This window comes from Mesocricetus auratus, unplaced genomic scaffold (genome assembly GCF_017639785.1).
Source record: "Mesocricetus auratus isolate SY011 unplaced genomic scaffold, BCM_Maur_2.0 Super-Scaffold_100009, whole genome shotgun sequence".
Lineage (NCBI taxonomy): Eukaryota > Metazoa > Chordata > Mammalia > Rodentia > Cricetidae > Mesocricetus > Mesocricetus auratus.
In genome coordinates, this window is record NW_024429193.1 from 13,795,899 (window position 1) to 13,821,465 (window position 25,567).

At 43.7% G+C, this 25,567-nt stretch overlaps 1 protein-coding gene across 1 annotated transcript in view; it reads left to right on the forward strand.

Annotated features, from left to right (window-relative positions):
* Positions 1-4,065: 4,065 nt before the first annotated feature.
* Positions 4,066-25,567, forward strand: part of LOC101844854 (calcium-activated chloride channel regulator 2) — a 28,792-nt gene continuing 7,290 nt past the window's right edge. Inside the window, exons 1-11 of the mRNA XM_005081910.3 lie at positions 4,066-4,355; positions 5,113-5,250; positions 7,003-7,153; positions 9,390-9,498; positions 10,690-10,849; positions 13,179-13,406; positions 17,497-17,727; positions 18,478-18,655; positions 19,341-19,447; positions 22,281-22,505; positions 24,575-24,845. Coding sequence (XP_005081967.2) covers positions 4,170-4,355; positions 5,113-5,250; positions 7,003-7,153; positions 9,390-9,498; positions 10,690-10,849; positions 13,179-13,406; positions 17,497-17,727; positions 18,478-18,655; positions 19,341-19,447; positions 22,281-22,505; positions 24,575-24,845 — 1,984 coding nt within the window. The 5' untranslated portion in view covers positions 4,066-4,169. The remainder of the gene's footprint in view (positions 4,356-5,112; positions 5,251-7,002; positions 7,154-9,389; positions 9,499-10,689; positions 10,850-13,178; positions 13,407-17,496; positions 17,728-18,477; positions 18,656-19,340; positions 19,448-22,280; positions 22,506-24,574; positions 24,846-25,567) is intronic.

Here is a 25,567-nt window from a genome sequence, read left to right on the forward strand (position 1 = left end):
ACATTTCCACTTTTTTCCCCACTTCACCAGGCATCATCAGCTCTACAAACACAAAAGGATCAATTGTTCACTCAAATCCACTTCATCAGAACAGAACACTGAGCTCAGGACTGATTTTTAATTACTTGGCCGAGTCACTTTCTCCAGCTTTTGTATTTGTTTTATCTCCTGCAGGGTCAGCCAGGTGAAGGAGAAAGTAATAAAAAGATCTCAGTACATGGTCTGGCCCCAGCAACGGATGCTGACAGCAAAGTGAGTTCCAGGGGGCGGATCTAGATTTCAGAAATAGATGTATTCCCAAGGTGCCTTCACAAAAATGAGTGAGTGGCTGGGAATCGTGTAGGGAACAGATGATAATAGTGAAATCTAGGACAGTGACAAGAGAGAGGTCTAGAACAAAGGAGATAGAAAGTAGAGACAAGAATGGATGCCAAGCCTAAACTATCAGTACAAGATAAGCAAAGTACCAGCACACCTGTTTGGGTTTAACCTGGTGAGGTTGGACAAGATTACCTATTCAATTTTGAAAAGCTTTAATTTGCAAAGCTACATGTATTCTATATAGCCAACGCCCTCCACACCTGCATCCTAATGCAGCCATCGTTAACTGTTAACAAAAACAGAGAGAGACTGGACATAATCCTCAGTTGTCCTCTTGTCCAATGAGTGACTCTCTATATGATGGCCAGAAGCACTTCATAGGAGTTTCATTTTCGTAAGTGTTGCTTTACTGCAGGGACTACTCTTTCTTAAAAAGCACAAGAGACTGGCCTAAAGAAGGAAGGAAAGTTAAATAGAAGAGCTTTGTCCTGCTCAGTGAGTCAACATCCATGGCTGCCCTTGGGAGTTGCCAGTGGGAAAACTCCACATGGCAGAGGAGCCTCAGAAGGCAAGGAGTGATGGGCGGCACTGCAGGTGAGAGTTTGGCAGTCACTGGGTGAACCACATTCCTTTCTCCAGCACACCCAGGGGAACACCAAGACCCAAGCGCTGTCTATCAGGCAGAAGCGAAAGGGAAAGCTTCCTGAACAGAAGGCACTTTTTCTAAGAGAGAGATGGGGACATGCATTTCACGCCATAATCTAGGCTCCTTCATGATCTAGCTCTTATTTCTCCCGAATGCATTTGTTCATTCAACAAATATTTATTCAGATTTCATAGAGCGAGATGCTGGGAAAGTAGTAAGCAAAAGTAGCCATGTCCCTTATCTCCTAGAGCCAGCACAGAAAGCCAACATCACTATGTGATGTAAATGGACCCAGGATGGTACATCAAAGGAGAATACAGACATCTAATGCTGTCAGAGCAGGAAAGGGGAGGTATGACTCATGGAGACACTCATGTAAGGTTTTTAGCCCATAGCTAGAATTTGAAGGAAAATCTGGTGAACGGTAAGAAAGGAGGCTCTCAGGAAAAGGCCAACAGGGAAGTGTCCCCTCCCTGTCTCTGTGTGTTACAACCAGCTCTTAGCTCTGCACCTCATTCCTGGGCTCTGTGGATGTGGTGCTACCCTCAGGGTGATTACAGATTTGCCCCCCCCATGCTCTCCATGTAACCTACCATCTACTCATCCTTCCCAACTCAACCTACATGAAGACTTTCTCTTCATCCCCTCCTGAGCCACAAGATGCTTCCAAATATGATTCAGTTACCTCTGAACTTACCCTTCCTAGGTTAGCATCTGTCCTGTTAGGCTGTCAGCTTCCTGGGGACAGGAGTCAACCTGGTTCTTTGAGATCCTAAACATTTCCTATAGTACATAGTTTATAAGCAATGAGAGGAAGAAAAACAGAGTTATATGTCACGACAGTAGTAATAACAATGATGCTAATAGTACTTATTTTTGAAAGTGAGACTCACAGAATGTGTTATGGGTCGAATATGAAATGTCTCCTACTGGATCCTGTATTAAAGTCTTGGTCCCCTGCTGGGGGTACTATCTGGGAAAATTCTGGATATGGTAGGAAGTGAGGTCTACCTGAAGGAAGCAGGTAACTAAGGTCACACTTGTGAAGCTTTCGGTGGGCCCTCAGTCCCCACCTCTCTGCCTTCTGTCAGCTGGGAAATAAAGACGTTCTTGAACGGCATGCTCTGCTGCCATGGTACTCTACCCAAGCTCACGGGGTCAAACAAATATGGACTAAACCCTGAGATACATACCCTCAAGCCAAAGTAAATATCTCTTCCTGTAAGTTGTTTGTGTCAATCATTTTATCGCAGGAACAAGGGAAGTAACTAGCACAGTAAGGGAAATGCATGCATGGTAAGTCTGAAGACTGCATGCTATCACGATGGCATGCAGGGACACAGGCAGGAGCCCAAGGGCCTGCTTCAAAGACTCCAGCTTTTGGAGAAAGAAGAGTGACAACGAGCCTACCCTGATAATGTCCATTAGAGCACGACACAGACTTCGTGTGGCCTCCACACGGAGGGCAGTGGGAGGTTTATTCTTGTCCTGACACCCTCTACTCCCTAGCAGCCCTCAGAAATGGGCCACAGTCAGACAGAATGCACGCATGACTGAAGGTCTCCAGATGTGCTCTCTGTGCAAAACTTTCCCTTGGATTTTCAAAAAGATTCGCAATAGCTGTCACTGAGTGTGGAGCCAGTCACCAGGTTCAACCTTGACGTTGACACCAAATGCTGTCATCTACATGGTTCTGTAGGTCACGGGTCAGAACACCCATGAGAGAAGGACAATTTGTAATTATAATTTGATAGCTAAGAGGAAGCACGATATCGTGATGAACAGGAGTCGAAGCCCATCACTCTTATTTTAGCGCTGTGCTGCTTCTCCAACTTGAAAGGGTTTTTAGGTTTTCTGAGCCTTAGCTTTGACACAGTATTCGCTACTTTTCTGTTTCTGTAATACATCACCACGACTAAGGCAACTTAAGGAAGAAAGGATACAAAAAGTAAAAAAAGGAAGAAAGTGTTTATCTGGCTTATGGTCCCAGAGGCACAAGGATCCATTATGATGGGAAGGTGTGGCAATGAGCAGCACTGAGAGATTTCCTCAACCATGAGCACAAAGTAGACAGAGTGAACTGGAAAAGACATGGGGTTTTAAATGGCCAAAGCCTACCTCAAGTGAAATTATTTTCTCCAGCAAGGCTGTACCTCCCAAGTGTTCCCAAGAAGTGTCACCAGCTTGGCATGGGGGACATTACTTCTTCAGCCACCACAGTCACTCATGAGCTAGGGATGGTACAACCCACCATTCAACAAAAATGTGCATCCTTTCATCCACTGGCTAAGTATCAGAATTTGAAATAAGGAATAAAAATGATGTCTGCATCAAGGGAACGATATTTAAAAGGGTTCAACTGCAAATTCCACAGCACTGTGTTGTTAGCAGAGATCACATACAAGGAGTAAAGTATTTGTGACGTCTGCTACTTCATCAGCCTGTGACGGTACAGGCAGTACAGGTTGACTGGACCAAGCCCTTATCCCCAGGGGAGGCGTGCTTAAAAAGAAAAGCATTCTTCTACCTAGCACCAGGAGAAGAGGCATTGGGGCCAGGCGAAAGGTCTTGGCCTGCACAGCATCCAAGTTTCTGGCACTTGGCCCTCCCTAGGGGAGTATCTGGTCTCCTAACCCCAGCCATCAGCTCAGAGCTTGCCCAGACTGCCTGACCCTGGGCTCTAGGGACAGGCATATGGGATGATTTCCAAATCTTCAAAACAGCAATGGAATCTCACGACCGGTACAGTGCCCCGGGTGAAGAAAGGACGTGGTGCTGATGGGGGAAGTTGCCAGGACTGGGGAAGGAAAATCACCAGGGGCCTCTGGGTGGACTTCAGCAGCCTGGCTGATTTCAGTGCTCTGCCTGCGTACAGACAGCCTATTGCTCTTGAGCTCCTTCTTGCCTCGTTTCTCCTTTCCTTCTGAGAAGACACGGAGTTAGGGAGGGGTGGAAGGTTTCTTGTCCAACTATGACTCAGGAAGAAGCTTAGCCACAGAACAGGTGAGTAGAGCCTGAGAGAAGAGCTTGCACAGACAGGTCCCAGAGAGATCCACCCCAGATTTCTCAAAGAAGCTAGCTCCTACATCATGTATTGCAAGCCCTTCCAAATTCAGGAAGAAGCCATCTGCTTCCGCATTGATCACCTGCCTCAAGGTACCCAGCAGGCTCCCTGTGTGTAAACCAGAGGCTTCACTACAACATGGCCCACAGGAGTAGCACAGGACCTGTCCTCAGGCTGAAGCTTGTGACTCTCCTATTTGCCCTGAGTTCAGAACTTCTTCTCCTAGGAGCAGGATTGAAGCTTCAAGACAATGGGTACGATGGATTACTTGTTGCGATCAATCCTCAGGTGCCTGAGAATCTGAACCTGATTACAAACATTAAGGTGAGTGGCAATTATGCAGTCGATGTCACTAGCCAGTTAGTCCAGACCTGTTACCATGTTTAGGAAGTTAACCCCTCCAGGTTTGAACTTGAGCAGTACAGGGATCAGTATTTCTTAAAGACAGAGCTGACAGTATGATTGTGCACACTCTGCCTAGATCACATAACTGTGCGTAGTTACCATCTGTTGACTTTCGGGTTTGGACGTAGTTTTCATAGGTGACTGTTCTCTGGAAAGCAGCTTAGAAATACAAAGGTTGACTGTTGTGAAAGAAAGCCAGATGTCTGATGACAAAGGAGCATGGGAATGCAAGTTAAGATCGTCCTGGGATATCTCACTTCAAGAATGAGAATTCTCAAGGGAAAGAGTCTATGCAGGCCTCCAGGGAGAAATAAATGACAGTTTTTACTTTAGCATAGTAAGGGAGGATCATTACCTGAGAGCCTTGTTAGGCATTGCTTAAAGTGAAAATAATATCTTCCAAAGGGGCAGGCCTGAACATGCCCATAGGTGTGACATAAAGATGTATCTAGTAAAAGCTTAAAACCCTTTCAGAAACTTGGGGGAATCATGAGTGCAAGCCCCGACACATAATCAGTGTGCGAACAGTCTCTTCCAAGTAGCCATTCACCGTCTTTTCAAAAAGAAACCTTCAGAGATTCATTCAAAATCTGCTTACCCGTTTTCCCCTGTTGTGTAAGTGTCCCCAGAGAAACAAGGATTTACACGAGGCAGTGTCCCTTCTGCTTGGTTATAGGAGATGATAACTGAAGCTTCCTTTTACCTGTTCAATGCCACCAAGAGAAGAGTGTTTTTCAGAAATATTCAGATTTTAATACCCACCACTTGGACAGCTCGTAATTACAGCAAAGTAAAACAAGAAGCCTATGAAAAGGTAAGGATTTGGGAGTCTCTTAAAAGAGCCTAATTCAACTTGAGGCTGAAAACTTTCAAAATATACTTTGTCATTGTTACTGGGACAGAGCTATGCTACCGCAAAGAGTATTTCTGAGAAAGTATGTGGACTTTGCCCCATAGATCTTTATAGACAATTACAAGAAAGAAAACTGGAAACATAATGAGTGTAAATTACTCAGTCAAAAACTAAATCATGTGCCATTGCTGAGTCTGCTTCTCAGGACATCTCTACCCTGGAATGTACAAGGTCCTGGCTCAGTTTTTAGTCGGATTTATCCTGCTGAGGGGGAGCAGGGACCAGCACAATCCGATTCTGGTGATCTTCTCTTGTCATTGTGTCAGGAACAGCCAAGTCCAGGACGAGAGCCATCCATGCATGTAAAATGGAACAGTGGTGTAAATGAGTATGTTCTGCATTTTAACTAAGGTCAGCATGCTGATTCAAAGGGGCAGGCGGCTCCATTTTCTTTTCTAACCACAGAAGAACTTAACCATGAAGAACACTAATAAACTGCAGATGACATGTAAATATTCACGGGTATGCACCCATCAAAACAAATGCTAAAGCACTTTGAAAATTACTATGAGCAGAGTTCGTAGCAGAGCATGGAGAAGAACTTGGAGCTTTAGTTCAGCAATGGTGTGGGCTTGGTGTCTGTAGCTATACTGCCACCGGGATAGCTGGGCATGGAAAAACGTGTCCTTTTAAAAAAATCTGTGTCACTTGGCTTAAATTTCCTCAGATTGTTTGGATTCTTAGCTCTCCCTTGAAGATTCTCTCAGAAATTGAATGGCCTAGCAATGTAGATTGCAGGCCAAAGCATGAAGATGTTGAGAGGCTTACAAGAGCTCTTGATTTCACATCAGATAGAAGCATTTGGCAGTACTCGGCACGAAGATAAGTGGGAACTGAAACTAATTGGGGGAAATCTAGTGTTTATTGAGGTCCCCTTAAGTCTATGCAGCCTCAGGTTAGTTGTTATTATCAAAAATTAATATCTAAGGTAAGGACTTCGTGCCACGCAAATAGTAATTACTGACCCACAGTTTGAATATCTATTTAACTTCATAATCTGCGCAGTATCTGCAAAGATTTCATTAATGAACTTGCCCTTCAGTCCAACTGAGAAGTCAATGGTGGTACCCTTATCCTGTGAGAGGTGTAAGTACAGCACATGTAATATGATCAAACGTCTTGGACACAAGCATGATGTCAGTAAAGCAAACATCCTGTGGATGACACTGATCTAGCTGGCTATGGAAATGAAAGATGGGGCTACGATATTTTGTGTTCGGTACGGAAGAGGCCGCCTACACACTGTCCGGCCGCCCACACTGATAGAATAACCATGGAGAGCTGACTGAAAAGAGCTGTAACTCTTTCCTATGAAGTCCTGGATGATGTGTAAATACCATCAAATGTTCTTGATTATATGGCTTTTACAGTGCCATAACATCGTAATTTTACAGTGCTGATGTCTGAGAATATTTTGTTCTGGAGAACGGGGCGGTAATAAAGAGGGTGAGAAGTTCCATGGAATCTAGCTAACCTTTCAAAGGGGATCTTTCTGAACGTGCCGAAGAATTTAGCTAGTATATAGCTATCAGAACATCTGAACTCTAATTTCAAGGCATTCCTTTTGCCTTTAATCTGTCTTGAAATTGTGTATAATCACATGCAGCAAAATTATAGCTTACCTTTACTTGAAATGTATTTGTTTTAATTTAGGCAAATGTCATAGTGACTGAGCAGAGTGGAGAACATGGGGACGATCCTTATACACTACAACACAGAGGGTGTGGAGAAGAGGGGAAATACATCCATTTCACCCCTAACTTCCTACTAAATGATGAGCTAGCAGCAGGATATGGCTCGAGAGGTAAGTGCCAATCATTAAAACGCAGCTCCTCGACAATCCAGTATTTTGTGTTTGGCACAGAAGTGACCTCATAAAACCCTCAGCTATCAGTGTCTTCCCGTTTGAGGGGGAGGCGGGCCAAGCACACATGGAAGGAGAGTGACAGAATGAGCCCGGGGGACCAAGAACCGGGTTAGGTACAGAGCAGAACTCTGGGAATTCAGAGAAGACAACTAAGCCAAGGGTTGTCAGAACAAGTCTCACAAAGGAGAGCTTAGCAACGTTTTGATTAGGGGAAAGAAGAGAGAGGAGCAGGAAGCACGTGAAAAATGCTGAGGTTGCAGAGGAACCCAAGGCTTTTGAGGGAAGCATGAGACCCACTGACGGGGCAGAGGTTGGGCAAAAAGGGAAATGCTAACCTGCACCCCAAAACCAAAATGGGAGCATTGCAGAATGTCTACATCATGAAGTCCCCACCTCGGGGGCATGTGTACAGGAGCAACAGCACCACATCATTTTCAGAAGATGGGTCTGTCTGTGTACACATCTGGGCTGACTAGAATCAGTGAAGGAGAAGCTGGATGCGGAAGGATACATGGGGTGCTACAAGTGTGCTCAGGTAGAAGGATACATGGGGTACTACAGGGTGTGCTCATGCGGAAGGATACATGGGGTGCTACAAGGTGTGCTCACGAGGAAGGATACATGGGGTGCTACAGGGTGTGCTCACGTGGAAGGATCATGGGATACTACAGGGTGTGCTCACGCGGAAGGATACATGGTACTACAGGGGTGTGCTCAGCAGGCTGGAGTTGAAGCAGCAAGGTGGAAAGGACCAGAGCCCAGAATACAAGCAACAAGAATTTCCCATGCTCAGATGCTCTGTCAATTTCATTTCAAATATTTTCTTATGAAATCCGAGTGGCCGTAAGTGCTGAGGAGTTCTGGATGGCTGGCTGCAAAATACAAGTCAAGGGGCGTGGGCAGATGACATTAAGCACAAGGAAGGTATTGGGAAACAGCTGGGGAGTGGAAAGGGAAGTCGTGGGGCTGGGCTGAGCAAGACCGTGGTGAGGAGCAATGCACTGCCCTAAGATGCCTGGCTGTGGTCAGATACTGGCGTCCCGCATTTAGGAAAAAGCTGACAGTCGCCAGCCTGCAGACTGGTGGGCCGTGTGTGAGGTCTGAGGGAGACACTAGAGAGAACAGGTCAGCGAACCCAGTGCTTACTCCAGTCTGCAATTTTATTTTTGGTTGAATTTTAAACAGGGCCTTTCAAAGATCTTTATTTTCTTATGAAATTTAGAACTAAGAAGATTTGTTATTCCTGCTTAGCAAGCAGGAGGTAAAGCAATATCCACAGGATATTTTATAAAAGTCTTAAAAATTGGATTTTGCCCCTATCTGGTAACTAACCATGAGGTTGAGGTTGTCTGGCCCTGCGCATGACTTCATCAGTGTCTCTAGATTCATGAGTTGACACACACTTTCCCTTATTACTCTCAGCTGTGGCTGTCTCCTCCCAAGATGTAAACATTGCACAATGTGCCCCAGCCAGTCAGGCAGTCTCTGGGTTACAGAACCTGAACTAATTCGGAAAAAAAAAGGAACGTGTGCTTTGGTTTGGGAAGGGCGTTGACTGAAAAGCTTCCACGGAGAACAATTGACTACTCAACTGGACTTGGAAGGACATCTAAGACAGGAGAGGACAAGATAAACCTGTGACAGATGTGGGATGTGATGTTAACAGTGAGAATTCCCGAGGACAGGGTTAGGAGGGTAAAAGAGGAAGGAGCTTCAGGCCGGCGTGGGGATGCTGTATCTTTCCGGATCCTTCCTTCTTCCCGGTCTTCTCCTTTTCAGTCACTGGCACAGATGGGGGGGATGGCCCACAGGAGAGCAAGCGTGCTTAGGCACAGACTAAACTTGGAAAAGTTATTTAACTGCAGTGATGTCCGCCTTCCCGCTAAGTCCCGAACCTGCCGGGCTGCACGCAAGAAGAGCATCAGCGAGTAGGAGAACGTGGGGACCCCTTGCTGCTTCCCACGGTGCACGATGCCTCACGGTCATGCAAACAAACATTTCCGTGCTGCCTTTCTGCGGTGGTAGAGGATGAGGTAGGAAAGGAAGTGTGAGGAAAGTGACCAAAAACACTGACTTCAACTGTATGGAACGCGACTGTAGTCACTATGTCGATTAGAAAAGCCCATTGCTGAGATTTTAGGCACTCAAAAAGCCACAACTCTCTCTTCCGCAGGCAGGGTGTTCGTCCATGAATGGGCCCATCTCCGCTGGGGTGTGTTTGACGAATATAACTATGACAAGCCATTCTACATAAATGGCCAAAACGAAATTCAAGTCACAAGGTCAGTGCTTTCTCTCATGTTTAAAGTTCACTACTGATTGAGTATACTGAATATTTCAAAAACTAGAAGGGTTTTAGAATTTTTTTTTGTTACAGTAAGTGGCCGGACACATTGACACAAGCTGTTATCATCTCAGCACTAGAGAGACAGGGTATGCTGCAAATTCAAGGTCAGCCTGCTCCACACTGTGAATTCCAGGTCAGCCAGGGCTATTTAGTGAGACCTTGTTCTCAAAAGGGGAAAACATAATGATAAATAAGAAAGTGTAGGCATCTTTGTCTTGACCTGGTTATTATGTGACAGAAAAAAATAAGAAATACAAATAAATTAGTGTAAAGTAAATATTAGCAAGGAATAAATTCTTCTGTTTTTATTCTTAATTTTTATTGAAGTTTAAAATGGGCAAATGTTTATGTGATCCAAATATGAACAAGCTGTGCTCTTCACCATCTTACTGACACAGTCCTCATCCAGCTTCCCCTGTAAACTATAAGTTACATTCTTACCACTGTCTTCTTTCTGCTTCCTCTTATCACCTTTGCGTAGCAATATTGATTCATTTCTTATTTATTTTGCCTCATCAAGAAAATTCAAATAAATGGAGTATATATTCTCCTCACCCTTTTAAAAATAATTGCATAGTGTTGCCTTGTGTGGTTATGCCATAACTTATTCAATCAGACCCCTCTTGTTGGACACAGAGATTAATAGCAACCTTTTGTAGTTGTCAGTTTCACTGCTGCTCATAGCATCATATGCATGCTATTCTGTATCTAAGCATGGAAGTCCATATATCTAAAAAGTCTTCCAAGAATTCTGGGTTAGAGAGCATCCTCCGCTAGTAGACATACATGATCAGTACCACTTGTAAGCAGAAACCGAGTCTCACTCACATAGCAGTGTGCTGAATATTTTAATGAAGATGGGCTATTTCCAAAGTTCTCTCTTACAAGTTAACTCTCTTTGTCTCACTCGGGTTTGCCAAAGTTTTGGCAATACCAAACTCCCTCGTCCAATTCAAGGCTTTAAAGTAAATTGGAGAGACTGTATTTCTAAGTTAATAAACTTCCCTAGGAGAACATTTTTTAAAAGTGTATACGTGTCTATAAGAAACTATTAGAAAAGATAATCCAGAAAAAATACATATTTCTAAAAAGTATGTAATTCCTAGCTTCTCGTTCCATTTCTTAGGTGTTCGTCTGACATCACTGGAGTGTTTGTGTGTGAGAAGGGCCTTTGTCCCCACAAAGACTGTATCATTAGCAAACTTTTCAGAGAGGGATGCACTTTCATCTACAACAGCACCCAGAATGCAACTGGATCAATAATGTTCATGCAAAGTTTATCTTCTGTAAGTATGTCCTTGGAATGACAGGCTCCTATAGGAAACCACATCTTTCTAAGACACACGGATATGCTTCACGTATGTAAACTTAGGACAATTAGGAGTCATTAAACTAGAGTCTGGGAGTCTACAGTTAATTTAGTCTTTATCCTACATATTAAAAACAAAAATAAAATCTGTCTCTCCCAAATGATAACTAATACAGATTGTTTTTAAAAGCAAACATCCACTTTCCAGGAAGTGTTCCACAAGAGGACTTTTGATACCACAAAGTGAGCTGCCCATGTGGTGACATTCCTTTCTTGTGTCATTTCAGAGGAGGAGTATGAGGTTTGCAGGAATGATGGAACAAATAACTGTATTCCTCTCACTTGAGGATCTCTTTCCTTTGTTTTGAAAAAAAAATCTAGCACTTCAAAAGACAGCCAAGCTAGCCCAGAGAAGTGAATTGACCCTCAGCTATGCACCTAAGACTTGTCAACTACCATTTCATATTAACTCACAAAAGATGAATGTGTAACTCCATTTTAAAGCCGATCTTTAAGAAGGATGTTATCTCCAGAACCTTACACTAGGAGAAAGAGGAGTCAGAAGGGAGGGACTTGGCTAGTTGACAGGTCTAATGGGACCAGCCTGTGTGGCTTCATTTGTCTATTGCACTTCTAAAGACCTGGAAGTCATTATCTGTAGATCCTCTCTCTGCTGGGCTGCTAGTGTGGTGGGCACATGCCTTTCTGGAGTGTTCGCCCTGTTCCGTGACTCACCAATCCTGCTTGCATCGGAACGACCTCCCTCTAGCCATGCTCCTTCCCCTTCCCTCCCTCCTTCCCTCCCTGGTCCCTCCTTCCCCTCTCTCCCTCCTCCCTCTCTCCCTCCTTCCCTTCCTCCCTCCTTCCCACTCTCCCTCCTTCCTCTCCCACCCTCCTCCCTCTCTCCCTCCTTCCCTTCCTCCCTCCTTCCCTCTCTCCCTCCTCCCTCTCCCACCCTCCTCCCTCTCTCCCTCCTTCCCTCCCTGGTCCCTTCTTCCCCTCTCTCCCTCCTCCCTCTCTCCCTCCTTCCCCCTCTCTCCCTCCCTCCCTCCCTCCTTCCCTCTCTCCCTCCTTCCCTCTCTCCCTCCTCCCTCTCTCCCTCCTTCCCCCTCCCTCCTTCCCTCCCTGGTCCCTCCTTCCCCTCTCTCCCTCCTCCCTTTCTCCCTCCTCCCTCTCTCCCTCCTCCTTCTCTCCCTCCTCCCTCTCTCCCTCCCTCCCTCCCTCCTTCCCTCTCTCCCTCCTCCCCTCCCATCTTTCTTTCCTTCCTTCCTTCACTTTGCTACCTTGTTTCTTCAGCCTGGTTTTAGTCAATGGTAGCAATCCTTTATAATGTGAACATGATTGTTTATGTTTCTTGCCTTTATCCATTCTGTTTTTAATTTATAACTTTCATATCTGGCCTGAACCCAGTTTTAGATATTTGATCCATGTTATTTGTGACTACATAAAATCTTTGTAGCCTCTTGAAAAAAAAACCCTTAAACATTCCAGTCACAAAAACTTAAAAATCACCTTGCTACAATCATGAAATGTAGGATAAAAAGCACTAAACAGAGAAGCACAGGTGTGCCCCTGCCCCCCTGCACTGAAAAACTAAGCAGGTGTTAGCCAGCTAAGCTTCATCCTCTATGGAATCAGAGCTGGGGCCAGGAATCTAGACATTTCTTTCATACTTTTAGCTCCTGTGACACTATTCTCAGGAGTGTCTGTTCTCTGTACGACCAGAGCTACTGGGAATAGACAGGCATTCCCTTGTATTGCATAAACTGTAACTTTAAAAAGGGATGCTGGCATAGGTTGATTATCATTAAATAGACTACATCTAGATTTCCTAATGGGAAAAGGGTTTCAGGAAGTTGATTTAAGTTGTTTTGCCCTCATCTTAGCCTCACAAAGACCAATATTTGAACTAGATCAATATATGTTTACTGACCCGTAGAAAAGATGCAGTGTCACATAATGGGATTCCAAAGAATGGGCTGGCTAGGATAACATCTCTTAAGGTGTTTCTTTAACACAGTATCATGCAAGGGAGGAGCGGTGGTTGTTCTGCTTAAGACTAAGGTATATATACACAGTCTGCTCTGTTTTCTCAGTGCAAACAAACTTCTACGAGAGATTGCTTCTGTGACCACAGGGTGCTACTATTTCAAGCAAAAGGTGTTAAGAGTTATTTGCAAGCTTACTGTTGCTTTTGAAAAAAAGAAGACATGACCTTGCTTTCAGCTCTGCCGTCCTTTTTACCTGTGGCCTATGGAGAATGAGAAGTGTCTCTGGTCTGGAAAGGGAACTTTGTTCTTTTCCAGGTGGTTGAATTCTGTAACGTGAGTACCCACAACCATGAGGCCCCAAACCTGCAGAACCGAATGTGCAGCCTCAGAAGCACCTGGGACGTCATTGCAGACTCCTCTGACATCAGTCACAGCCTCCCCATCCACGGGGTTGAGCTGCCGCCTCCTCCCACGTTCTCCCTCCTACAAGCTGGGGACAAAGTCATCTGCTTAGTGATAGATGTGTCCAGGAAGATGGCAGAGGTAATACACTGCTTCCCTCCACCAGGTTTCCAGCTCTATTTGTTCAAAGTATGATGGGTAGGGCACAAGAGGCTTTCCCCAAGATGACCTTGTTTTTTGGGGCATGGGTAGGGCAAACCCAGAAGGAGGGCCAGAGATTGAGTTAGTGAGATAAATGAAAGCCACATGGGATCCCTAACCCCACTGACTACCCCATTGTTAGGAGAAGCTTTTTCTTTGCTAGCCACTTTGGTTTATCACCTGCCAGCTGCCTGGGCTCAGCCGCGTTGTAGTCCCCAAATAACACCCAAGACGCTGTATTAATTATGAAGCTGTTGGCCTTTGCTTGTTTCTTACTGGCTAGCTCTGACTTAAGTAATTACCCCATAATTGTTAATCTAAGTATGTCTCTTACCGGAGAATAGTTCCGGGCTCCTACCCCATGGCGTTACATGTTGACTCTCTTGTGGTTCTCCTTCCCAGAATCCTCCTGGACTCCTAGTCCCACCTATCTAGATTCCTATTGGCCAACAGTGCTTTATTAACAAATGTACAGGACTTCCCCCATCATCTCCTCTTTTCTGTTTAAACAAAAAGAAAGGTCTTAACTTTAACATAGTCAAATTGTATATAACAGAACAGATATCAAATAAGAACATAGTTACAATATTTTAGCAAGATTTAAAGAAAATATCATCCATCCCATCCTTGTGAATCCAAAGTTCTATATGTAGCTTATCTTTTATCATAACTAAGGAAAACTATAATTATAACTATCTGTCTTCAACTCCATCAAAGACCACAGAAGGATAATATATAAACACTAGGATTGACAGAGACATCTTGCTACCTGGACAGTCACCCGAAGTTCCTCTGGGCATCCATCTTCAGCCCATAGGCCACAATGTGTCTGGAACACTTCTCAGCAAAGCAGGAAATTTCAAAACTGTCCATCTGTATCAGCAGTCTGTCAGTCATTTCTCTGTGTCCTGCAGAAAGTCTCGTAGACTCTTCCATGAAGCAGGAACCCTGTAAGACTGAGTTCAGCAGTAACTTTCCTGTGGGTCCTGCATGTCCAGTTTATACAGCAATAGTCAAACAGTCTAGGCAAGAGAAGTTTCTTGCCCAAATGGATAATCTTGCCATGTTGAAAGCAAACTCCATAACAAGTTTCTTCGATGCCCATCTTCCTCTCAGACGTAATTGGTGCTGCCAGGAGCAGACATTTCTCATTGTCAAGAAAAACCCTAAACCATTTTAAATGCCATTTTCTGAAGGTCTTTGAAAGGTTTGAAGACTGTTTATGTCAAATATATTTCTGTATATCTAGAAACCTAACTTACCTAACTATAAATTCTATTATAAGTAACTAACTATAGTCTGTATTCAATTATGCATTACATTTTAAAAGATCAGTATAAGCACAATACTTAAGAGGAGAAATATACACATCACAAAATTGACCTTGAATTTGTATCAATAAAATGAAAAACAATACCCATACCATAATTCCCTTTTTTAACATTAAAAAAAATATTGGCTGTGATCATTAGCCAATTATAAACAACCCCATTTAAATGAAAACAAAGATTTATAAACAAGATGGGAATTAGGACGTCGCTCATTCCAAACTGCTTCATGCTGGAAGGGGGCGCTGTTCATACCATGGGGATCATGACAAAACTCAGAAACCTGTATAAGTCCTTATTTTCGTGGTCTGTAAAGCTCCATCATCTTAGCTGTCTCAATTGTTGGAACATCTGGCCCACTGCTTCCGGGGGTCTTGGTTCATCAAACCACAGAAGCCTGGAAGGAATCCTCAGCTTTTCATTTTCTGTAGAAACATAAGCAAAATCTCCTTTTCCAAGTAACACATCCTTATACTTAAATTTTGAAGTCAAGGCATTTTTAAAAGATAGAAGGTGGATTAATTCAGCAGCATTTATAATCAAGTGTACTTTAGCAGTTGTCCCTTCCTGAGCAATCAAAAAACTGAAAAACATAATAGCGTACAGTATCCAGACTCTCTGTGTATTTTCCATCTTTACGTGGCTTATTTATTTATCTATTATTACTTTATTTCTTTTATTTATTTTTCTCTGAGACAGGGTTTCTCTTTGGAAATCCACCTGCCTCTGCCTCTGGAGCAATTCTTACCGGCGTGTGCCACCACAACGCCGGCTTTTCTATTTACCACTTTGTCGTTTCATTTTCTCTCTCAACCTCACGTATATTTTTAAACACACTGTAAACCTTTAGAGGTTTTTCTTCATTTAAATCTGACTTTACTGTAAATCTTAATGTTTTTCTGGCCACGTGTCTTATCTGTAAAACCACGGCTGTTTTAAACTGCTGTATTTTCTAAGATGGCGGGCGTAAGCGTGATTGCAACTTACTGCCTCAGTCCATGCTGACATCCAGCAAAAGCTGCCACTTCCATCTGTATGTACACACCTTTTAATCGTTAGCAGAGTCTCTTAAAACAACCTTGCTGGCTGATTTTTTTTTTCTTTTTATGCCCAGTCAGGAAGACTCCGGTAAGCGAGCCACGTGAATCTCGGCTTGTTGCTAGCAAAACAGAGCACACCTGAGAAAAATGCTGCTACCAAAATCTGTGCTTCTCTCTGTTCTTCTGTTTCTAAAATTCCTTGAAAGCTTTTGTTGTTTTGTGTGGAAGTTCAATCCCACTCCTGACAACCATTATGTTAGGAGAAGCTTTTTCTTTGTTAGCCGCTTTGGTTTATCACCCGCCAGCTGCCTGGGCTCAGCCGCGTTGTAGTCCCCAAATAACACCCAAGACGCTGTATTAATTATGAAGCTGTTGGCCTTTGCTTGTTTCTTACTGGCTAGCTCTGACTTAAGTAACTACCCCATAATTGTTAATCTAAGTATGTCTCTTACCGGAGAATAGTTCCGGGCTCTCTTGTGGTTCTCCTTCCCAGAATCCTCCTGGACTCCTAGTCCCACCTATCTAGATTCCTATTGGCCAACAGTGCTTTATTAACAAATGTACAGGACTTCCCCCATCACCCCATGTTGCTGCTAATTGTAGTTTCTCTCCCCCAAGACCCATTTCTGAAATCTACACACAATTTAAAGCTGTTGCCTGGCCACACTCTAGTCACTTTTAGAGGTTGTGATTGACAACAATGGTATAACTTCCATGATGAAACCAAAGTTACCACGTTCCTACTCAGTTCCCATGATCCGTGACAGAGGAATCAAAGCTGCACAGAAGGAACCTTTCCTATGCCCAAATAATTATGAAACGCTGAGGCAGAATTCAAGGGCCATGTCTCATCTGCCCTACTAACCATCTTCCTGTCTTGGAAAAGTAATATTTGGAAAGGGGACAATAAATTAAAATGTTGTCTAGTTTGAAGTCTCTACGAGACATTAAATTGGTGATGGGTCCTGAAAAGCATGAGAGAAAAGTCTGGATAACAGGGAGATATCAACAGACAGAGGTCACAGCCATATACAAGCAGCTGGTCATTGAGAATCAGCAGACTGCCTCTTTCTCTCCCTTCAGAGACATCAAAAAAGTAACCCCAGTGACTTAGTTGGTAGCATTATCTCTGTACTTGATTAGTGCCTTTTGTATACATATTAAAAGTAATCCTTATAGCAACTATAATAACCAATACGCATAGTGTTGGTTATGCTCACGCTATAGACAGTGTCCAGCCACAAATGGCCACCATAGCAGAGGGACGGACAATGGTGTTGCAGACTACCACACCTCTCTATTACCAGATCTCTTTGTAACGTTTCGTCTCAACTGGACTGAATTTAAAACAAGTCAATTATAAACCTATTCTCAAATGACATCATAGGCTGTTAAAGTTTGAGTTGGAGTGAAATGGTGAGGGTGATTGTAAATAATTCCTCAGCATTCTTTCTTCTCTACACCCGACACACCATTAGATGACTTGTGTGTTGATTATGTAATTACCTGAAAAAATATGTTCTAGCACTATGCCACTCTTTGCAGCTGTACAGTGTCTGTAAAGAATTAACAGACGCTCCGCTAATTGAATCATTTCGTCATCATCGGTCTACCCACCAATGTCACTTCCTCCTCTTCTTTCCTTTTCTTTTGGCGACCTAGGCAGACAGACTCCTTCGACTGCAACAAGCGGCTGAACTGTACCTAATGCAGGTTGTTGAAATTCACACTTTTGTGGGCATCGTCACTTTTGACAGCAAAGGGGCAATCAGAACCCAGCTGCGACAAATTAGCAGTGACAGTGACCGGAGGCTGCTGGTTTCCTATCTGCCGACCACTGTGTCCCCCGAGGAGGAAATGAACGCCTGTGCAGGGGTTAAAAGAGGCTTCGAGGTAGAGTTCCCTGAGGCTCAGTTGCCATCCCTATCTCCATTGCCATTTTGAATCTCAGGTTTTGAGGTTTTCTTGTTTTTGTTTGCATTTTGCTTGTTTTGCTTTTGTTTATTGAGAAGGAGTGTTCCCTTATAGTATGGTCGCAGCAGCCTCACCTGTTAGAGACTAATGAGGAATCATTCCCAAAGTCAGGACCCATTTCTTACTCCCGCTGCTTCAATAGGCTCAACACAGTAACCAATGTAACAATTGATGAAGAACTGCTTGTTGAAAGGATGAGGAGATAAATGAGTACAGTGGCCATGGCTAAGGGACTGAGTATCATCTAGAGCCTTTCCAGACTGTCCCTAGTCATTCTGAAGTGGCCCCAGCTACGGCTATTGTTATCCTTGTATGTTTCAATGCAAAAATCAGCATTTTTTGGTTTCCAGCTATAGACATCCTAGATTTCAAAGATAAGAATCACACACACACACAAACACACACACAAGACTAGATATATGTTTCAGAACAGGACAGACTGAATAGGTCTAAATCATCATGTCTACATTTGGCAGAAAACCAGACATCAGCTAGGACTGCCGCCACCCCAGCCAACAGTTGTTCAGCCTAAGCTGCCCACGGACACTGCCTGATTGAACTAGGAGATGGTAATGGGGCTCAGAGGTAGAACGCCTGCTTAGTGCGCATGAGACTTTAGGCTCCATCTCAGGCACACAGACCACGCGATGGATGGTTCTCTGTGTTCAGGTGGTTGAGAAGAGGAACGGAAGGGCCGATGGCTCTGTCGTGGTGCTGGTGAGCTGCGGAACAGACGAGCACATAGACGACTGCCTGCCCACCGTGACGAGTAGCGGATCCACCATCCACTCCATTGCCCTGGGTTCCTCTGCGGCCAGAAAACTGGAGGAATTGTCACATCTTACAGGTAAATCATCCCGAGGGGGCGTCTTTTAGAGCATGCCTTTCAAACTGAGCATTCAAAGCCCAGCTATGAAAACCAGGTTACCTCTCTTCATTGGGGAGAAGGAATTGGAAAGATTTCTTTTAAAACACACAAATCATTGCTAAAAGCAGCTAAAAATTGTTCAAATTTTAAATGTTTTCTCTAGAATTGAAGTTTTGTACATCCATTTAAAATACTGTTTTTATGATTTGTTAAACCAATCTGAGAATGCATATTTATGAAGCTAAAATCACATTGACTAATTGCCATGACTTCTAAAGTAGATACACAGGCAGCATTATAAGATACATGTCTGCTTTTTTCTAGACAAGGCAAATAATAAGTTCATCTTACATTCCATAAAAATAATTCAACAAATTGAACATTGAAAATTAAGATTCATTGGATTTTTAAATGGTGTCTCAGAATGTAAATGCAAATGCGCAGCAATGCAATTACCAGAAATTAATCTAAATTATTTAGTGAAATCACCTTCTTAAGGCCACTTGCCTCAAAGTTACATCAGATATCCTTCATGATGAGTCAACTCCTCCTACTAAGTCTAGACTAACACACTGATGTAGACACAGTATGTCAGAGAGGATTTAATCTTTATTTCTCTCTCTCTCTCATCTATCTATCTATCTTAATATCTCTTGTGTTTCAGGAGGTTTAAAGTTCTTCATTCCAGATAACTCTAATTGTGACAAAATGACTGAAGCTTTCAGTAGAATCTCTTCTGGAACAGGAGACATTTTCCAGCAGAGCTTACAGGTCAGAACCTCAGTCTTGTATGTGGAGGTGGAGGTGGACCAAATGGACTGCACCATCCACCATCCACATTACTCTTTAAATATGTAACTCTGTGTGTGAAGAAGATTCTGGTGAGTGTCTTGGTGTTCCAGAGAATGTCTGTGTGTCTCATTTTCAGAAGTTACTTTTTGTAACGACCGTTTCAGGTTTGAAGGTCCATGAAAGGACTTCATTATGACTGAAAATGCAGCTAGATGTGGGGTAGGGTGGGTAGGGTAGAGTAGGGTGGATAGGGTAAGGTAGGGTGGGTATGGTAGGGTGAGACAAGGTCCAAAACAAAAATAAGGAGCTATATTTTAATTTTTTCAGTTCCATTAATTTCTCCTAAACCACACTGTTTCAGTCTTGCTGCTTCAACATATTTACAGCTTCGGATTTTTATGAGTAATATTAATTATTTCATGAAGTTCTAGAAATTTCTAGATCTGCCGTGCATGCGTGCATGCGTGCGTGCGTGCATGTGTGTGTGTGTGTGTGTGTGTGTGTGTGTGTGTGTTTTGTTTTGCTTTGTTTTAAGACAGGATTCACATGGCTTAGACTGTATGCAGCCCAGGCTGGTCTTGAACTCCTAGTCTGCCTGGTTCTACCTTCAAACTATAGGAATCACAGATATAGCCACCAGCCTCAGTTTTATATTGCCTCTTTAACTAGCACAACTTACTTGATTTGGGGGTACAAAATCTTCCTCTAATCAAGCTACCATTAATTTTTTCTGTATAAATACTTTAAAGAGCTCAGATATGAATGAATAATGTTCCAAACAGAATTTCACCTGCAATTTCCTCACAGATGGTGAGTAAACCTGCCAAGATATGCTTGATGTAAACAATGAACTCAGTGAATTATTGTCAGGGAATAACTAACATGCAGCTTATATATGCACAGTAAAGATAGTAATGGTCCTATCACTAGAAGCCAAATAAATGCCCCAAGAGACATTGCAATCAAGTGTTCAAAGGTCAAAGATAAAGTAACAAATATCACACAAGGTTTCCCAGTTTAGCAGACAGTAGTCATTTGGGCAGAATCTCTATAGATCTGGTGAAATAGAGTACTAAAGAAAAATCTGCCCACCAAGAGTCTCCTTAATAGCAAAACTATTCTTTAAGCTATGCCACTATCCCAGGCTGGCCTTAAACTCTCAGTAATCTCCCTGCTTGAGCCTCCCAAATGTTGGCATTAGAAGCATGTACGACTGTGCTCAGCTAGCCAATTGAAATTTGACAAAAAGGGTTGAAAAATACGCAGCGAAGAAAGAACAAACTTTTCAGTAAATGTTGCTAAAATGATTGGATGTTTCCAGGCAGAAGAATGAAAATAGACCTCTATCACTCACCAATTTAAAAATCCAATTGAACAGAGATAAAATTCTTCCTGTAAACCTGACATAGAAGATAACAGTGGAAATAGTTTGGCACTTTAGGATGAACAAGGGTTTTGGGGGAGGGAGATGAGGGCAGGGGATAAGATCCTCAAAGCATGGGAAAAAAAGGCTAAAATCAACTAGTGGGGATCACATCAAACTAAAAAGATGCTTAGCAAAGGAAACAATCAGCCCAATGTGGACAGAGACCATGGAAGGAGGCAGCATTTGAAAATTGTACTTCTGACGATTGGACAATATCCAACATAGATGAGAAAGCAGAAAGCGAAAATACCCCAAAGCTGAATGTGGCGTTGCTCTCCTTTAATCCCAGAACTCCAGAGGCAGAGGGAGGAGAATCTCTGTGAGTTCAAGGCTAACCTGGTCTACAGAGCAAGTTCCGGGACAGCCAGGACTACATAATGAGTCCCTGTCTCAAAAAAAAGGAAAACAGAGAAACAAAATAACAACAACAACAACAACAAAAAGAATTGGGCAATAGATCCCAGTAGACAATTTGAAAAAGGAAACATACAAATAGACAACAGATCAAGCAGACGTTTTTAAAAAAAGAGTTGTACAAATAGCCAGTAGGCATATGAAAAGATGTTTAAAACAACTAATCATCAGAAAAATAAAGATGTCACCTTGAGACATCTCCTTGTTCTAGGAATAGTGGCTGATGTCAAAAAAGCTGACAGGTGACATGCTGGCGAGAACTTCATACTGGCTGACAAGAATGTGAGTGGAGCCACTGAGGAGAATATCATTGATCTTCCTCACAAAACAAAAATGCAACCACCATGTAATTCTTAAAACTCCTTTTTAAATTTCTTACTAGAACTTGTAAAAGCATGTGGATATAGTTATACAAATTAAAACCATTTAAACGCATTAACAAACAAATCTCCTAAGAGCTCATTATCATAACTGGCGATGTAAAACCAGTGCTTGTTTTCATGAGAAAACGAGAAGAGCTAAGTTACTTTTGAAGTGCAATGGAGAGGGCTGGGTGTATAGCTCAATGGAAGAACATCTGCCCAGCAGGCCAGGCTCTGGGTTTAATCCTCAGCATCATAAGAAACCAGTCAAACATAAATAAATAGTGCAGCCAGGCATGGTGGCATGAGACTACAATCCCTGTATTTAGAGACAGAAGAATCAGCAATTGAAGGCTAGCCTGAGCTACTCGATACTTTATCACACACAAACAAAACTAATACTTCAGTATACTTACATTAACTGTAAGAAGGTATTTTATAACTAGTTACATAATACACAATATTTTGCTTTGATCTGTATATGTATAGTGCATGTCTGCATGAAATGTATTTTACTTTTACCTACTCATTTTTTCATTAATGAAAGCAAGATAAAAGACAGAAACGGGGTGTGTTCACTGGAAGCTTTCACACGCGTTCTCTTCAACAGCTTGCAAGTGTGTGTGAGACTGTGCTACCCCAGCACCAACTGACGAACTCTGTGACTGTGGACAGAACTGTGGGCAACGACACCGTGTTCCTAGTCATGTGGCAGACCAGCGGTCCCCCTGAGATCGTATTATCGGACCCTAGTGGAAGGAAATACAACACTAGTGACTTTGTCACCAATCTGGCCTTCCGGACAGCTAGCCTTCGGGTGGCAGGAACTGCGAAGGTCAGTGTGGGAGCCTATTCACAACTGACAGTGCTCAGGCAAGTGCAGAGCTTGCAAGTGAGTCCCATGCTGAAATGTGTTGTGTAGAGATGTGCTGACACATTGAAACATTATGAAAACACCTTTGTGGATGTAAAAAATTTAAGCGGAGCAATCAGAGCATGTCCGCAGTGTTAAGTACTAGATAAAACAGTGTTAACATTCGCAACGTAAATCAGTTTCTCTATAGCATTGGCAGGCTTTTGAAACCTGTGTATTTCTTTATAGGAGATACCCATACAAATGTAGTTTCCTATATGTTTGGGAGCAGTTCTACATATACTTTATAATATATGTATAATGTCTGAGTTTTTTGAGTACCTGCTGTGTCCTGGGTCTTGAACTTAGAATAAAACACCCTGATTAGGAGTAAGCACTGGGTACCACTAGAACACACAAGGAGATAGAAGAAGGAAGGTCCCCAGCAATGAGGGCATCAGCATGGAAATACAAGAGACCTGGAGTGGGTATGGCATTCTGGCACAGGAAATAGAACCTAAGAAGGCTGGCAGACAAAGCAGGGCTGTTGGTAATTCGACCCAGATGAACCTGAGAGCTGCAGGTAGGCTGGGAGTGTAAGTGATCAGAGGAGAGGGGAGCCTTGAGGTTATGGGTAACAACAGGGGCTGTTCAGGACAGCACAGAGAGAAGGCGGCTGGACCCTGAAGGTGGAGGGAGCCCCGGAGCTGGGAGCTGGCATGGGAATCCCTCAGACCTGACCGCCTACTCCCAGCATTTTATTGTTTCAAGTCAGGGTCTTGCCGTGTTGCCCTGGCCGGTCTCAAACTCTCAGACTCAAGCCTTCCTCCCTCTTCAGCTTCCCAAATTGCTGAGTGCTGAGACTATACAGGTGCTCCAGGCCCGGATTGGCGGTGGCCTCTCTACCGGATTCTGAGCTGGTGACCTCCAATCACCGTTCAGCTGACCCTTCTGGGACCTGCCTCCCGCTCAGAACTCTGCAGCACTTTCAAGATGAAATGCCAACAGCTATGGTTGCTGCTGGGCAGTTTATGTCTGGCTTCTGCCCCAGCTTATCCCCTTCTCCAAAGTATCTCCTTTGCTCCCACTGAACTTTTCTTCAAATTCGTTGTGCTTGTCTCGCATGAGGGAGGGGCCGCCACCTCCCTGACTTGCTCTCTAGCCTGACCCCTTCATCTGGATTAGAAACACCGGTTTCTAGTGATGCCATCAGTTCAAGGGCAGACAGTAAGAGAGGTGACCTTGGTGGTTGGTTCAGGTGTCCCTGGGAGGTGGCAAAGCTCGTGAGTCCCATGGAGGAAGGCTGGCCAGAGAGGGGTGGCAACCAAACTCCCCTCCCCGGTCTCACCCTGACCCCATTGCATTTGTGCCGATTCTTTCCTGCCATGGCCAGGGGCTAAACAGGAGCAGCAGATGAGTCCTAACAAAAGAGACAGTACTGCTCAGTCAAAAAGAAACGCTCTGCTACATTTCTTACACTTTTCGTTTCTCTCAAATATTTACTTGAATTGTTTCTTCCAGGAAGCTTGTGTAAATGGCAGGATGACAGGTAGCAGAATTTTAGGACACCCAGGCCATACACACTGTTTGATTCTGACCTGTTACAGTAGGTTATGCTTTGGTGGTGTGGGCACTTTTTGTTTTTTCAAATTTCTGGGGCTTGAGAGGCATGGAACAAAAGAAGTGTGAGGTTATACTAGCCCAGGGTGTCGGTGGATACCACATGGTCTACTTCACTTATATAGCAATGGATTAAGGGATTTAGCTTTCTTTTGAATAAAGGAGTCCATATTAATAAACTCAAAGTCCTTTGATGCTGTGATGTTTGCCATGATGTTATAAAACTGGGAGGCAAAATGTGAACTCAAATAAATTCAGGATGGATTTGCCCTCTGGAGCTGCCTAACGGTGACAGTGACTGGCTAGACATCACTTAACCAACAGTAGCTGTCCTGACAACTTTTCTTGAAGTGAAAAGAAAAGAATGCAGCATCAACAAAGTGTTGATTACTGTCTTCATGCTTGACAAAATACAACACCTTGTTTTGCAGCACGGGCGCTGGACTTACACACTGAACAACACGCACCATTCTCCTCAAGCCCTGAAAGTGACAGTGGCCTCCCGTGCCTCCAGCCTGGCCATCTCCCCTGCCTCTGTGGAAGCCTTTGTGGAGAGAGACAGCACCCGTTTTCCTCAGCCGGTGATCATTTATGCGAGTGTGAGGACGGGTCTTCATCCCGTTCTCAATGCCGCTGTGGTGGCAACAGTTGAGCCAGAGGCTGGAGACCCCATTATGCTGCAACTTTTGGACAATGGAGCAGGTAACGAAGCATCATGCTGCGCCACGACGAGTTTCCATAGGTGTTGATAATCCCTGGGAGATCCCTTCAGTCCAGCTGCTTTCCTCGTCAATCGTATCAGGTTCTTGAGAGCTTGTCTGAAGGGAAACCCAGCTACTCATGACCCTTGATCAAAGACTGGTCCTCCTCCTGTTGGGAAGGGTCCTCTGCTTCCACTGAGGGAACGAGTGCATGGAGCAGTGAGAGAGGCAGGGGGTACCGACCCATTTTATAGATATAGATCCGACGTTCAGAGGCATCCAGCTTCAAGGTGTCCTGGTACAGATCCATAACTTAAACCCTGAGTCCTAGACACGGCTCTGTCTCATTTCCTTCTGTGACTGTGATTAGAAGAGGTGGCCACAGTGCTACCCTTTGCAAATTCTCGACAAAATAGACCATCTAAATGCCAACATTTATTTTTCTTGCCATCGACAAAAAAATTCTAACTTTTCATGAGTAAGATGGTTACCACTCGTTTTATATAAACAGACACCCCCTCCCCAGTTTTCTCATGCTGCGGGGCTTGTCTCTACAGCGAGGGGAAGCTGGGTTTGGAGCACTTTAATGATAACCCAACGTCAACATTTGGAGTCTGAGGTGTGATGTGAGAACTAAGATGACCTTGGAGATGTGACTACAGGCTGCTGGCCTGGGATCTCGCCTTTCTGCCTAGAGCTGTGGACCGGACTCTGGATTGTGCT